The 16,728-nt window shown below is 39.1% G+C and overlaps 1 protein-coding gene across 1 annotated transcript in view; it reads right to left on the bottom strand.

The window, feature by feature from the left end:
- The window catches only part of SUMO1 (small ubiquitin like modifier 1), a 29,550-nt gene extending 13,295 nt beyond the window's left edge, over positions 1 to 16,255 (bottom strand). The window contains exons 1-2 of the mRNA XM_077747634.1: positions 16,114 to 16,255; positions 1,857 to 1,934 (exon numbers count right to left, since the gene is read on the bottom strand). Of these exons, the coding sequence (XP_077603760.1) occupies positions 1,857 to 1,934; positions 16,114 to 16,122 (87 nt within the window). The 5' untranslated portion in view covers positions 16,123 to 16,255. The remainder of the gene's footprint in view (positions 1 to 1,856; positions 1,935 to 16,113) is intronic.
- Between the last annotated feature and the right edge of the window lie 473 nt (positions 16,256 to 16,728).

A 16,728-nucleotide genomic window follows, 5' to 3' on the forward strand; every position in this document is an offset into this window, starting at 1 on the left:
CATTTTCTCTCTTAAGAATTTTTTTCCTGGGGCACATGGGTGGCTCAGTCAAGTGTCCGGCTCTTGATTCTGGCTCAGGTCATGATCTCACAGGTTCGTGGGATCGAGCCCCTATGCTGACAGGATGAAGCCTGCTTGGGATTCTCTCCCTCCCTCTCTCTCTGCCCCTCCCCTGCTCATGCTCTCTCTCTGTGTCTCTCAAAATAAATAAACTTTTTAAAAAAAAAACTTTTTCCCTAGCCTTGACATTAGGGAAATCCATATTCTAAAGCAAGATTTTAGTCTAGAAACCATAGAAAGAAAGGATATTCACCGTAACCTGTCACTTTATAGTTAAGAGATACTGGAGAAAATAGTCACAACAGATGTAACAGACAAGAAAAATCAAGAAAATATAAAGAATTCCTACAAATCAATAATTCTTTTTTTAAATGTTTTGTTGTATTCTTATTTCCTTTTATTGATTGATTGATTGTTTAATTTACATCCAAGTTAGTTAGCAAGAGAGGAGGATGGGGAGTACTGCTAATGAGTACAGCATGTCTTTCTGGAATGATGAAAATGTTTTGGAACTAAATAGTGGTACTGGTCGCACAGAATATCCTTGTGAATATACAAAAGCCAGTGAATCATACACTTAAAAATGGTGATTTTTGGTATGCCTAGCTGGCTCAGTTGGTAGAGCATGCAACTCTTGATCTTGGGGTTGCAGGTTCAAGACCCACACTGGGTGGAGATTACTTAAAAAATCTGATAAAATCTTAAAAAATAATAAAATAAAATGGTGATTTTTATGGTACATGAATTAAATATTAATTTAAAATTTTCAAAATAAAGGGCACCTGGGTGGCTCAGTTAAGAATCCAACTCTTGATCTCAGCTCAGACCATGATGTCAAGGCTCATGATTTCAAGCCCCACATCAGGCTCTCTGCGCTGCCAACACTAAGCCTGTTTGGGATTCTGTCTTTTCTGCTCTCTGCCCCTTCCCCACTTCCACTGTCTCTCTCCCTCAAAATAGATAAGCTTAAAAAATATATAAAAATTTTCAATCAGATAAGGATGTGAACTCACAAAGAATATAAACATAGTAGGTCAGTAGTAGCCTAATGGTACACCACAATGCCTACATCACTAACCTTACTTACTTCATCTCATCATGTAGGCATTTTATTATCTCATATCATCATAAGGGTGAGTACAGTACAGTAAGATATTTTGAGAGATCACATTCAAATGACTTATTACAGTATAGTTATAATTGTTTTATTTTATTATTATTGTTGCTCATCTCTTACTGAGCCTAATTTACAAATTAAACTTTACCAGAGGTATGTATGTATAGTAAAAAATATAGTACATATAGGGTTCAGTACTATTCACGGTTTCAAGCATTCAATGGGGGTCTTGGAAAATATTGCCACACATACGGGGGAACTACTATATGAAGATTCATTCCTCCACCAATTTTCAACTAACCTTAATTATCAGTTAACATCTCAAAAAGGTCAATAAAGATAAAGTCTGGGGAAAAGATGTGCCAGGAAAAAGAAAGAGGTCAGCAAAAGGACTGAGAGGCCCTTTTACGGTTGGCCCTAACTTTATCATTCAGTAGTATTTACTGTATTTGCCAATGAAGCATGCTAACCAAGTAAAGTTTTCATTTGGAGAAATTAAGATAATCTAAATCTACCTGGCAGATCAATAAAACAGTATCAGCCTCTTCTAACTCCCACAACAGATACATGTATAGTAAATAAAAATGCCATTTTAAAAAATTTGCTTATTGAAATCATTTTTCCTGTATCAGAAATTACTCACTTTAGAGAATTAAAGGAGAAAAATAATGAAACTTACCTGTCCAATGACTTTGAGTTTAATGTATTCTCCTTCCTTCTTATCCCCCAAGTCCTCAGTTGAAGGTTTTGCCTCCTGAAAGAAAAGTACATTTATTTATTTTTGAGAGAGAGAGAGAGAGAGAGAGCCAACATGAGCGGGAGAGGGGCAGAGAAAGAGGAGACACAGAATCTGAACCAGGCTTCAGGCTCTGAGTCTTCAGCACAGAGCCCCGATGCAGGGCTCGAACTCGCGAACTGCAATGTCATGACCTGAGCCGAAGTTGGGCGCCCAACTGACTGAGCCACCCAGGTGCCCCAGAGAAGTACATTTAAAGATAAAAGTTCCTATATGCTGTTTTAACTACTTACTTATGAATACCCATTACTTTCACTGAGTACAAAATATGTTCTTGGGAATAAAACATTTTCTCTGCCACACCAATTAAGCAAAAAATCTAAGTCAATTATTGTTTCAAATACCAGTATTCCAGAAGTCAAAAAAGGTCTCCTTTATTGTAATATCCTACAGTAATGGTTCTAAGACCCCAGCATGCATAGGAATCACCTGAGGGACTTTTTAAACAAAACCTGGGCCCCCCTCCCAGCTTTTTATTCAATAGGTCTGGGACAGGGCTATACCTGTATTTCTAACAAGGTACCAATTGGTGCTAATTCTTTCTGGTGGGCAGAGGACAACCTACCCTACAGTCAACTCCTATTAGTCAGAAGTTCATTATCCATCAACCAAACATTCTGAATCCAAAATTCTCTTTTCGGAGCCTATCAGGAGAAGTTAACTACTCCCACTGCAAAACTGTACTAAGAAACATAAATTAATCATATTAGCATAAGCAAGGTCTATTTAGGAAGGAAAATCAAAGAGCATATTGGTCTAATGTACTCTAGAACCAAAACAAATCAGTTTTGTATCATCTATTATTTTTTTAAATTTTTTTAAGGTTTTATTTATTTCTGAGAGAGAGACAGCGTAAGCAGGGGAGGGGCAGAGAAAGAGGGAGACAAAGAATTTGAAGCAGGCTCCAGGCCCTGAGCTAGCGGTCAGCACAGAGCCCAACGTGGGGCTAGAACCCACGAACTGTCATGACCTGAGCCAAAGTCGGGACACTTAACCGACTGAGCCACCCAGGCGCCCCTCATCTATTATTTCAGACTATCAGAAGCAGTCTATCCAATTTTAAAAGATTAGGCTTGGCTGAAAAACCTTCCAGTAACAAGTGAAATAAGAAAAAAGTAGAGAATAGGTAGCAAAAAGAAAGAGGAGACAAAATTTGAAGAGAAAAGAGGGTTACAAAATAATTTCAAATTAAGGGATATTGAAAAGAAAATAAACAGAAAAAATTAGTTAAAACAATTTCATCATGAAGTATCTAAGAAAAGCCATTTTTATACTAAAGGAGGTAGCTTGGAAAATTTCACTCAATAGTGCATTAAAAGTAGCTTTCCTGTTTAGTTTGGCCACCAAATCAGCCACTTATTTACATATATATTCTTTTGTTAAATATATAACAATTTCTGTTAATCCACACTTGATAAGAATATAACAAACTATATTATATTGTACAAGTAAAATAACAGGACCATATTACCTTGTGTACTTCATGCCAGTAACTTAAAACTAAAACTCTTCAACATTCAAAATTTAACAGAACATATTAAATTAGAAGTAGCTGTTAACTTTAAGATACAGGCAAGAGTCCAAGGAAATGCTTAGACAACAGAACTGACTTCATTAGTTTAAGTCCTTGCCTGTTTTTCATTCCGCAGTACTTTCAACATTTGCTGACTACTGCATATTACGGCAACAGACAAAATGAACCTTCTTTAGTGAGTCTTTCACCTGAAAACTAGAAGACGGTCTTCAAATACAGTCACATCACCACATTTCTATGAATTTATATTCATAGTTAACAGTTGCTTCTTCCTTTAAGTATCTAGAGAGGGTAAGGACAGCTTATTCCATGCAGTGAAGAGTAATGAAGTTGAGTTCTCTTTAACTGAGAGGAAAAAGGGTGTTAGGAAGCTTTGTTTGAATACAAAGAAGGAGCACCGCCATTCCCCACCCCCAGCAGCAATCCATCAGTACAATGGGAGTGATTTTGCTCCAGCTTCTCAGCTAAGATGGATACAGAGGCTACTCAAGGAAAGACAAAAGAGTTCTTTCCCCTCCTCCAACCCCTCATCCACACTGCTTTTCTCAAGCACAGCTTCTCTGATTGGATAACTACTCCTATCAAAAAGCATTAATACCTCCCAGTTCTTTAAGGCCTAGAATCAAACTCCATAGAACCAAATCCAGTTCCTCCATTACCAAACTCAATTCTCATTTTTCTACCACTTTCTTTACAAACCTGAGAATGCAGTTAAATTGGACAATTTGCTGTTCCCCGAAAAGCCTATCAGTATTCTTCCATCTTCAACCCCTGTTTCTTCTATCTAGAATATATTTCCTCCCCTCAACTTCTCCTGAAATCACCTCAGAGAAATCCATCCCACATGTCATTTAAAGTCCAGTATTAAAAAACTGCGGCCTGGGTGGTTCAGGAGGTTGAGCATCTGACTCTTGATTTCAGGCTCAGGTCATGATTCCAAGGTCATAGAATAGAGCCCTGTGTCAGGCTCTGAGCTGAGTAGGGAGCCTACTTGAGGTTCTCTCTCCCAAGCTCACACTCTCTCCCTAAATTAAATAAGTAAGACAAAATTCTTCCAGGAGATTAAAAAAAACTCTTTCAGGAATCACAGCACCCCCCAACCTTCCAACTGGGATTAATATTTCCCTTTAAGGCTCCTTTTTGGAATTTATTCTTATCTTCCACGGCATTTATTCTCACTTTTAAAATACTCCCTTCTCGGGCACCTGGGTGGTTCAGGTCATGATCTTACGGTTCAGGAGTTCAAGCCAAGCATCAGGCTCTGTGCTGACAGCTCGGAGCCTGAAGCCTGCTTTGAATTCTGTGTCTCCCTCTCTCTCTCTCTGCCCCTCTCCTGCTCACACTCTGTCTCTCTTTCTCTCAAGAATAAGCATTAAAAAAAATTTTTTTAAATAAATAAAATACTCCCTCGTCGACCATCTTCTCTAGATGTTGTCCTCATCTTTTTATTCAAACTTCTTACAAGAGGATTCAGCATCAACCATCTCCACTTTCACCCATAAACTCCCAAAATGGTTCATTCATCACCATTCCACTTGATACTGCTGCCATCAAAGTTGCCAGTTCAACTCCTTATTGCTGAATTTATTGGACAATTTCAAATCTCATTTTTAACTAACACAACAGACGATTTCTTCCCTGGAAACTCTCTACCTTTGGCCTCCAAGATTCCACTCTCTCCTTAACTTGGCTATTTCCTTAAATGCTGAGGGTATCCTCTGGATTCCATGTCCTCAGTCCTCTGCTTTGTCTCTTGGGTGACCCATGATTCCAACTACCTCTCAGATCCTAACGATTCATAGTCATCCTCTCCAACCTGACAACTTTTCAGAGTTTTACATTCATTTATCCAAATGCTTGAATATCTCCACCTTAGATGTATCTACCATCGGTACCTGAATGTAATATCTAAAACTGAATGCATTATTTCCTCTGTTAATTTTAACTCCTCTTCCTGAAAACCACATTAAAAAACAAAACAAAATTTCCTCCCAGATTCTCAATTACAGTAAATGGTTACCATACACTCAACTGTCCAAAACAGAAACTTAGGTGTCATCTTTGGCTAGACTTCCTCTCTTAAATCTCACACTTAACCATCCAGCATTCTAACAATGTGTTATCTCTTAGTGGCTCCCAAGTTTATTCTTCTCTCCATTCCACTGCCTTTCTTCAGGTACTCACTGTTGCTCCCTAAATATTACTGCAACAGATCTTCCCAGTCTTGCTCCCTTCAATTCACCAACTACCACCAGAGCTACCTCTCTACAATGCAATCTGATCTGCCAGAATCTTCAGGCTGAATCTTAAATTCAAACTCCTTAGCTGACGTACACCGGTCCTCATGTGCTGGTCCCCGATAGCAATCAAGCTTTAATCTCCTATCTCTCTTGCTAATAATATCCTTTGCTCCAGCCATATTGACCTACAATTCCTTACACCTAGCACCCTCTACCTTATCGCCATCATATCTGTACCTATTCACCACGTCTGCTTAGAACCCCTTTCCTACCCTATTTCCCTATCAATACACTCAGGCATCACTTCCTACAAAATGACTTCTCTAATCACCCTCTTAAACATTCCCATGCTTACTTTCATCTATTATAACCACATGTTGGAATATCTGTATCTTCTACCAGACTGAGTTCCTCACTGCATACTTTTTACTCTTCTTTGCACTTCTGATCATGCACAATGCCTGGTACTTTGAAGATATTCAATATTCTTGTTAAATAAATTAATGTTTTCTGTGACAGTTTTGTATGTCTTGACTTCCCTACAAGTTTACAAGGAGAGGACCCAAGTTTTTTCATTTTTATAATCTCTGTAATGCCAGGCAAATACTAGGTTATTTAATGCTGTTGAATCAAGGTGACAACATTATTTTCTGTATCATACCACAAAACCTTACTAATGCTTCATACTTTTATTGTACATAATAGTCAGTCCAAACAAAAGTCCTTTCAATGTTTTATATTCACAGTTGGAAATAGGATAATTCATTTCAACTGCATAAGAACATGTGAACAACCAGGATATGAAATTTCCAAAAATAAGTTGCCACTTTCCCTAGCCACTACTTTTTAGTGATCTCTTCCCAAGCCTGAAGTACTATGGCAACATCATCTGTACTTGTTTAATGGCCTCATGCTTGCTTAATGTAGTCATCCAACTTTTCATGTACTATCTTTTTTTCTTTTGACAAACTAGGCTGAAAAATGAGAAGATTTTGGACAAAAAGGACAAAGATCATTTCCAGTGATCTCAGTGTCTTTTGTATGTCTTCTTTCCTTCTCTCCCCTGTAAAAAAGCAGCCAATACAGAATGGTATGGCACACTAGTTACAAAACAGTGAAAGCATTCAGCACTGGCTCTGGGACACTAGGTCATCAGAGAAAAGAGAATCCCAGAGAGGGTTGGTTGATTTGCCTAGAAAGGATACACAACCCTAGAACAGAAGAAACTGGTAAATAGAAAGAAAAGTAAATATATGTACAATATCAAAGAAAGGAATCAAAAACCTCTAAATTTTCAGGTTTGTGTCATCCAGAGCCTGAAGCATGGTAACTAGAATGGTAAAGGAATTTACCACACACCAGGCACTATCAACTTTTCTTCCAAGACATAGAGGGAATAGCTTGTAAACAGAAGATGGCTGGATTTGGAGAGAATTAGGCTGGAAAGAATGAATAACACAACAATGCTCATTTACAAATGTACATGAGAATTTTACTGTACCATTTCAAAGTCAAAAGAATAAGTACTCTGCTTAGAGACATTGACAATCAGTATGCTGACAATTTAATCACATGAAAGGACATCACACTTAACTATCTCCCATCAGTCAATGACCCTTCCAGCTACCCAAGAGTTGTTTATTCTTCTGAAAGAGGGTGGGGAGATTCTGGGGAAACCCCAAAACAAAGAATATATTTACTCTTATTTGATGACATTAACAAATCTGCTCATTTTTACAAAGTGTGATAACTATTATCACATATCAGCTACATACTGAAATATTTATAGATGAAATTATACACCTGAGATTGCCTTCAGAATATGAGGGAGTAGATTAGAGCAATGTAGATGAAATAAAATAGGCCAGGAGATGGGTATATGGGTACAATTACATACATATTAAAGTTTTCCATAAAACCTTTCATAGAAAATGCATTCACTTGGGGCGCCTGGGTGGCTTAGTCGGTTGAGCATCCGACTTTCGGTTAGGTCATGATCTCACGGTTCGTGGCTTTGAGCCCTGCGTCAGGCTCTGTGCTGACTGCCAGCTCAGAGCCTGGAGCCTGTTTCAGTCTGTGACTCCCTCTCTCTGACCCTCCCCTGCTCACGCTCTCTCTCTCTCCTAGAAATAAATAAAAACATTAAAAGAAAAAAGAAAAAGAAAGAAAGAAAGAAAGAAAGAAAATGCATTCACTAGGGGCTCCTGGGTGGCTCAGTCAGTTAGGCGTCCAACTTCGGCTCAGGTCATGATTTCACGGTCCAGTCCGTGGGTTTGAGCCACACATCGGGCTTTGTGCTAACAGCTCAGAGCCTGGAGCTTGTTTCAGATTCTGTGTCTCCCTCTCTCTCTGCCCCCCCCACCCCAGCTCGTGCTCTGTCTCTGTCTCAAAAATAAATGTTAAAAAAATTTTTTAAGAAAAAAAGAAAATGCATTCAAAGTTTCAGAAAAATCTGTTCATCACAGGTCTGACTAGAATTCTTCAGTTTATTTCATTTTATTTCCTAATGAAAAAAGTTCAACATGGCTCAAGTTGGAAATTCTCTTACATCCATTATTAAAAAATACAAAATCCAAATAACAATAACATCATCCCCCTCCTATTTCAATGGATTCACACAATTCTAAGAACACAAAATACACATACATTTTCGGCTTCATGCTGTGTGTTCAAACTTAAGAAACAGTACTAGAAATCTGGAATGGAACCAACCAGACCTAGCTCCATAACTTCAACATTTAAGTCAAACTGTCCAGACACTGGTTCTTCTGCAAATTTACATTCAACCTACGCAAAGCTTGGAACAAACTGGCTTGATTGTATACTAAAGTACCAGCAAACACTTTTAGAGGTTGGCAGACATTGTTAATTACCTATCCAATATCCCTTTTCTCCTTTTTTCTTGCAAACGGAAGCCTAGATTTGCCCAGCTAAAAAACATATTCTCAGCTTCTCTGATGGACACGTGACACAGTGCCAGGCAATGAGATAAAAAAGAAAAAAAAAAGTTGACAGAGTGGTTTTTGGCACACACATTTTCCCTTTGCTCCATCTCTTTCTCCTGCCTGGAACAAAGACACAAAGTAACTTCTGTGTGCAACAGGAGACAGGCATTAGAGAGAAAACATGTTATGGATGGAGGAAAAAGGAGTATGAAGGCACTGTGGAGCTACCAGCCCTGAACTACTTATGTCAGGACTTCCATTTTTTTGAGAGGCAGAGTGTAAGTAGGGGAGAAGAAAGGGGCACTCAGCGCAGAGCCCAACGTGGGGCTCAATCCCATAACCCTGGGATCATGACCTGAGCTGAAATCAAGAGCTGCTTAACCGACTGAGCCACCCAGGCTACCACAGACTTGTTTCATGAGAAAAATAAACACATGCTTGTTTAACCTAGTACCTGTCAGGTTTTCAGTCACTCGGCCCAAAAGAAATCCAAACTGACACAGGAGGTACTGTAAATAGGTATCATTTGTCTTATGTTAAAAACAGAACCTAGGGTACCTGAATGGCTCAGCTAGTTAAGCAAGTGACTCTGGCTTATGTCATGATCTCATGGTTCATGAGTTTGAGGCCCTACATCGGTCTCTCTGCTGTCAGTGCAGAGCCCCAACAGATCCTCTGCTGCCCTCTCTCTCTACCCCTCCCCTGCTTGTGCACACAAGTTCTTTCTCTCTCAAAATTTAAACATTAAAAAAAGAAAAAAAAAAACCTAGAAAACTACCTCACTGTGCATCAAAAGCAGAGTGGAGAATTGTGGTACAGTCACACATTTGAATGTAATTAGAAATGCAATTTAAGGAGCACCTGAGTAGCTCAGTTGGTTAAGTCTGACTTCTTTGGGTTTTGTGTCTCCTTCTCTCTTTCCCCCTTTGCTCATGATCTCTCAAAAATGAATAAACATAAAAAAGAATCTTAAAAAAAAAAGTCATGGGTACGTTCACATCTCTTTTATTGAGCACCTTACTTTTACGATTAAAAGTTTTTAAAAAAAATTATTTTAAGTAATGCCTATACCCAATGTGGGGCTCGAATTCATGACCCCAAGAGTTGCATGCTCTTCTGACTAAGCCAGCTAGGTACCCTCTTACTTTTACAGTTTACATTGTGGATACTCCTGTAACATAACTTCAGTTTATTTAAAGATGTGTTGTATTTGTTATACTTTTTTATTTTGACCATTCTTTTTGCATTCAATTGCCTTTACTGAGCTAATGAGAATGTGTAGGAAAAGTGAATTCTGTTTGCTGGACTCTGTTTTCAATATCTAGGGCCAGTTATTTTTCAACGTTTTATCAAAGATTGATAAATGTATCAAAAAGTGCACATATGTAGCTTGTTGAATTTTCACAAACTGATCACATCCATTCATCCAGTACTCAGGTTAAGATCCTATGCCCTGACTACTAATTAGTTTAGTTTTGCCTGTTTTTATACATTATTATGTTAAGTAAATGGGGTTATATGGTATATACTTCTGTATTTGACTTCTTTTGCTCAACATTGTCAGGTTTGTCCATCTTATTGTCTATAGTTATATGTTTTTTTAATTTTTATTAAAAAATTTTTTAATGTTTTATTTATTTTTGAGAGAGAGAGAGAGCAAGCAAGCAGGGGAGGGTCAGAGAGAGGGAGATACAGAACCTGAAACAGGCTCCAGGCTCTGAGCTAGCTGTCAGCACAGAGCCTGATGCAGGGCTCAAACCCACAAACCCGAACCGCGAGATCATGACCTGAGTGGAAGTTGGACGATTAACCGACTGAGCCACCCAGGCACCCCTGTAGTTATATGCTCTTAAACTGCATTTCTTTAAAAAAAATTTTTTTTTAATGTTTATTTATTTTTTAGAGAGAAAGAGAGAACACACGAGTGAGTGGCAGAGGGGCAGAGAGAGATGCAGACACTGAATCTGAACAGGCTCCAGCCTCTGAGCTGTCAGCACAGAGCCCAATGCAGGGATGCAGGGCTCGAACTCACAAACCGTGAGATCATGACCTGAGCTGAAGTCAGACACTTAACCAACTGAGCTACCAGCCTGTAGCCATGACTTTTTTTTAAAGAAGTAGCATATCAAAAATATCTACCTCCCCAAAATCACAATTTCAGAAAATTCTAAAATGGGATACTAAACCTATTTTAGAGAAAATTATCTATAATTCTAATGTTCTGGAAGAAGCAAATGATTTGATCTTAGAGATAAAGTCACCAGGTCTATTGCTAACAGAAGTAAAGACCAATAAGGAATATAAAAACCTCATAAAAAGAAAACTACTCCATGACAATCAACTTCTTCCTCAATAATAAAATATCATGGAGGCTGAAAGAGGAGGAGGAAAATACCAGCTGCTTCAAGTTCCTGAGGCAACCCTCCAATTCTAGGGCCTAGAATGGTGCCCAGAACACTCAATAAATACTTGTGTTTTTTTAATGGTTTTTTTTTGTTTTGTTTTTTATTTCTGAGAGAGAGAGAGACAGCATGAGCAGGGGAGGGTCAGAGAGAGAGGGAGATACAGAATCTGAAGCAGGCTCCAGGCTCTGAGCTGTCAGCACAGAGCCCAACACGGGACCGAACCCACAAACCGTGAGATAATGACCTGAGCAAAAGTCAGATGCTTAACTGACTGAGCCACCCAGGCGCCCCAATAAATACTTGTTTAAATGAATGAATCTGACCAGTCATTCCTTCAAAAACTTAATAAATATCCAGTCACTCTGCTGGGCGCTTCAAGAAAAGAGGATGAATAAAAAAGCCTGATTCCTGACCCTCAAAAGCACTCTAACAGAGAAAAACACTTAAGTAAATAATTTTAACACTATATATAAAAACTATAGTCAAGGGGCACCTGGGTGGCTCAATCAGTTAAGCATCCAACTCTTGATTTTGGCTCAGGTCATGATCTCATGCATGGGTCACTGGATCAATTCCCCCATCGGGTTCTGCACTCACAACACAGCACCTGCTTGGGATTCTCTCTCTCCCTCTCTGTCCTTCCCCCACTTGTGCTCACTCTCTCTCTCAAAATAAATAAACTTTTTTTTGAAAAAGCTGTAATAGACATTCTCAGCTTTGCTAGCAGTATCACAGTCAATGAGGTTTATCTGGGGTGCAATTATTGCTAACGTAACAGACATTCTAACTGTCAAGGGGGCTAAAAGATATGAAAGACCTATTTGACAACAGCTTTATAGTTCTGAATTTGAACTACTCCTCTAACCTTCATGAGTACTATAACCATAACAATCATATTCAGCTTTCAAAACACTATTAAATATTGTTTAGGTGACATTTTATTTGCAATGTTTCATTATAACTTTTATGTTTGCAACATCAACTGGCAGCACCTCATGTACCTATCAGGGAGAAAATAGAATATATCTATCAATCCTCTGCTGGGGTATGGAATACTTACTGTAGGTATCATAAAATGCTTAAGTCATTAGTTACAGTTTACCAACCTTATTAATATATAAATAATAGTATACATAATTATGAATTTTAATACTTAATTCATATTTTCCTATTATCTCAAGCTAACACTAAGATCAGTCAACATCAACAACAGAAAGATACAAAGAACACTGCAGGGAATAATGCAATCCTGACAGAAGAAATAGTTAATGTAGCAGATAAAGATAACTATAAATTCTGTTACTCTTCCCATTGAGAAATGAAGTCTAAATGCCTTTCCCTTGTTGACTACCGTTAATACTGTACTGCATATTTGAAAACTACCAAGAAATTAGATCTTAAATTCTCATCACAAGAAAAAAAATTGTTAACTGCATGGTGATGCATGTTAACTAGACTTATGATGATGATTTCACAACATATACATCAAATACCAAATCATTATGTTGTATACTTGAAGCTAACATATCAGTTAGATCCCCCAAATAAATAAATATCTTTCCCTTGAATTTGGGCTGGACTTAGGGATCTGCCTGACCAACAGAATACAGAACTGACTTCCAAGGCTAGATTCTAGGAAGCTTGAGGTTTCCAGCCACGGTTCTCTGGGAACATTCACACTCCTGTGAGCCCTGAGCTGCCATAGATCAATATTCTGGGGTTCCTATGCTGAACAAAACACATGGTGAAACCTCTAAGAGAGGCCTTGTGACTTTATGAAGAGCTCATCCATTCCAGCTCCCAACCATGTAATCCCAGCTGAGGCCCCACACACCAAGGAGCAATGGTAAGTCCAGTCCACAGAGCCCTGCCCAAATTTCTCAGATATATGAGCAAAATAGAAAACTGTTATTTTAAGCCACTAAGTTTTGAGGTAATTTGTAAAGTACCAATAGATACCCAGAACTACATAATGCTTCCAGATCCTTGACTAAAAAGAAAATAAAAGAAAATCATTCAGTTTCTCTCTGAGGTAGGAATGGGGAGGGTGAATGTGCTTACAACAGATTCAGTTAGCATTTGAAGTAAATCAGTCATCCGATTATTACAAATAGACCTGAATTAAAGAACTCAAGTCCATGCTGCCTTTGATAATTTGGGCACAGGGGAGAAGTGGGGGTGGGGGAGTAGACCACTATAAACTTGAATAAAGAGAAGAAAAAAGGGAAAATATTTGTACAAATTACCCATACCAATTTTGATAGTAAGCTTCTGGTTCTATGTAAGTGCTTAGATTTGCTTGAGATCAGGCAAAGGAAAGCACCCAATGAGATCTACTACTGGTTAAAGGATTGTCTTTATCCTTTTTGAGGGATCATGTACCTCAGCTATAAGCCTTTTCTCCCTAAAAATATACACATGTACTGGGGCACATGGGTGGCTCAGTCGGCTAACCATCCAACTCTTGATTTCAGCTCAGGTCATTATCTCAAGGTTTGTGAGTTTGAGTACCACATAGAGCTCTGTGCTAAGGGTGTGGATCCTGTTTGGGATTCTCTCTCTCCGCCCCTCCCCTGCTTGTGCTCATTCACACACACGCTCTCTCAAAATAAATTTTTAAAAATACACATGTACAAATACAAAACACTCCATACAATTTCAGTGATTTTCAGCCTTTAGGGTCCATGAACTTTGGGTTTAGAACCTTTTTAGAGGATTATTCAGTAATTGTTCACAAATCCACTAGATAATGCTGGCAACTGTTAGAATTATAGGAAAGTTATTTTACTCAAATTCACAAAATAATTTTTCACTCAACAACACAGAACTCAGCAATTAAAGTCTTGTGTGATTTTACTGTCCACCTATATTTTAACATAAAATTGTTACTGAACTGCAGTATCTTAGCACCAGATAACAAATTTCTAAGGCATGCTTCAGAAGATACATCCTTCTTAAAGAACCTGGTTTAAGTTAAGATTGTCTTTTGGGGACAGTGGTTCAGTCTCATGCTGCTGATACTGTACAGTAATAACATAAGATTCTAACTCTTGCTCATAAGCCTCTTAAGGGTAAGAGTTCAGCTTCATACCTCTTTAAGTCCTTAGCACCCAACACTGAAATTGTACTGGGTCTTGATTATTAATAATGATGCTAGTCAAACAGAATGGAGCAACAGTTCTCAAACTTTTTGGTCTCAGGGCTCTTACACTCTTAAAAAAAAGTATTTGGAACTTCATAAAACTTTTGTTAGGTTAGTTATATTTACTCAGGTTTATAGTTAAGACACTGAAACAGAAATGTTTTAATTATTAATTCATTTAAAAAAACAAACTCGCTATATATTAATAACATATTTGTATTGAAAATAAAATGAGAAGAACAAGTTTTTTCCATTGAGAAGAACAACATGATTTTGCATATTTGCAAATCTCTTTAACGTCTTTAATAGCAGCTAGATTTTCACATCTGCTTCTACATTTCAATCTGTTGTGATATCACAAGTCATGTTAGTGTTTAAAAAACACCACTGAAAACAAAGGAAAGGATGAGAGTGAAAAGATAATGTCCTAGTATTATCATGTATAGTTTTGGCCTCAAAGACCCTCTGAAAAAGAATCTAAAGAACCTGTGGCCACCTGTTAGTGTACTAAATCCTCTATTTCTTTTATGTCTCTCTCAATGATTGGAATTCAAACTAGAGCAATAAATTCTATAATTTAGTTCATAATTCTTTCTGTACATTGTTCTTTCATCAGACTATAGTAAATTTCAACATGCTTCCTAGCATCAAAATAAAAGGCTGATGAAACTAAGCATTTACACCTGTTCTTTCCTCCCTGGTAACCAAGTAAACAACTATCCAGGGAGATACTTATAATGCCACTTATAATTCTCATACCAACTTGGGAATTAATCTAGACTGTTAAGAAGAGCCATATAAAATTAATCTAGATTATGATTAAGCTTTAAAAATACCAATGTACACTTGCACAATAGAACAAATCCACAAAAGCCTCACTTTAACCCGGTTAAAAGCCAGGGGAATAAGTGTGTTAAATTTAAAAGTTCAAGTACATTATGGAGTTGAATGAAAACTAAGTTTTCTAGATAACTATCATTAAACAAGGGAAAGATCCAAAAAGACTTTAAAAAGTCAAAGTCATCTGAACAAACAAGACGAAGTCCAGACACAAACGTTATGAATTAAAAACTAGCCATAAACGTGGTTAACTGGAAAAGGATGAGGAAGAAAAACTTACCAAGCAAAACTGAACACTCCTGATCGAGTGCAAATCCCAAGTAAATTTTTGATATTACCTGAGATGGAGCACTCTGCTACAATAGGCAGCTTTCCGTGAATGTTATGCAACTGCTCTACATACACGAAGTTTTCCTATCCTTTCCTTCAAAAGTATCAGTCAGCTTCAGGTTAATGCCCAGATGCAATGTTTTCCGTTGCCCTAGCAGTTTTGTTCTACTTTGTTTCTTGGTTATTCTGAATGCTCTCTTACAACTGGAGAGTTGCTGAACCAATCCCGAGTAAGAAATGGGAAAGTACAAGAAAAGAGGCGACAGCTCTGCACCACCACACGGAAAAAGACTCAGCAGAGCAGCGGCGGCCCTGCCCAAGCTGCAATCCGAACAGAAAGCAGAGCTTTTTAGGTTCCCAGCAACACCAGACGTCTCCCGCCCCCACGTCCCCACTCCTGGACAATCTAAACACCGAAAACCAAAAAGTAGAGTCCACCCGCTTTTCAGGGCCACAGAGCCTCCCGGGCTGGGATTCTCTCCCGTTACATAACTGGGGCCTAGGGCTCTGCTTCTGCAGTCAGTCCCCAGGACAGGGAGACAGACATGTTCCCCAGAGACCCTCTCAGGGAGGCTGATTCTGGGCTCTGCACCTGGCAGACCCCGGAAAAAGAAGGGGGAACGACTCGAGGGAGGCCGCGATCACAGACGCTGGGGCCCGGGGGGTGATGAGCAGGCCGGGAAAGGAGCAGGGCGGCTCACGGAGNCAGACATGGTGACGGTGGCTTCACCCAGGGTCTCCGCACAGCAGCGGCCTCGGGTAGGCAGAACCTCGCTCCGGGGTTTACAAATCCGTCTCTCTTCCCCACAGAACAACACCGCGGCTGGAGGGACTTCCGCTACGCGTCTCGTCACTTCCGCTACGCGTTGGGAGGAGGGATCGGGAAAAGAGGAAAGGCGAGGCGGGAAAACGGGTGGGGGAAGCCGCCCGGAGGCGGGATGGCTAGACAGCTGCTTTATTGGTGGTAGCGCAAGTGAATTAACAACAGTCTCCCCAGCTGCACTGAGGACTAGACCCTTCGCCTCCGTCCGGAACCTGTTCTCCGGGGGAAAAGTTCCCCGTCCCCAGTCTCAGTGTTTGCAACCGTACTGACAGCCTAACTCCCGCCCCTCCGACACTTCGCACGGTTTTGAAAGCTGAGCCAAGATATTTCTATTGTCCCTTCCCGGCCATGGTCGTCAACTTCCCTAAATAATAAATTCGATTGAATACCAGTACTTCTTACTTTAGAGCTCACTTTTCGTTAATCAGCCACCTGGCCTGACACAGGACCTTAATTTTTTAAAAAGCAAAACAAAATTAAACGATCCTGTTGGACA

This window comes from Crocuta crocuta, unplaced genomic scaffold (assembly GCF_008692635.1).
Source record: "Crocuta crocuta isolate KB4526 unplaced genomic scaffold, BGI_CrCroc_1.0 scaffold159, whole genome shotgun sequence".
NCBI lineage: Eukaryota > Metazoa > Chordata > Mammalia > Carnivora > Hyaenidae > Crocuta > Crocuta crocuta.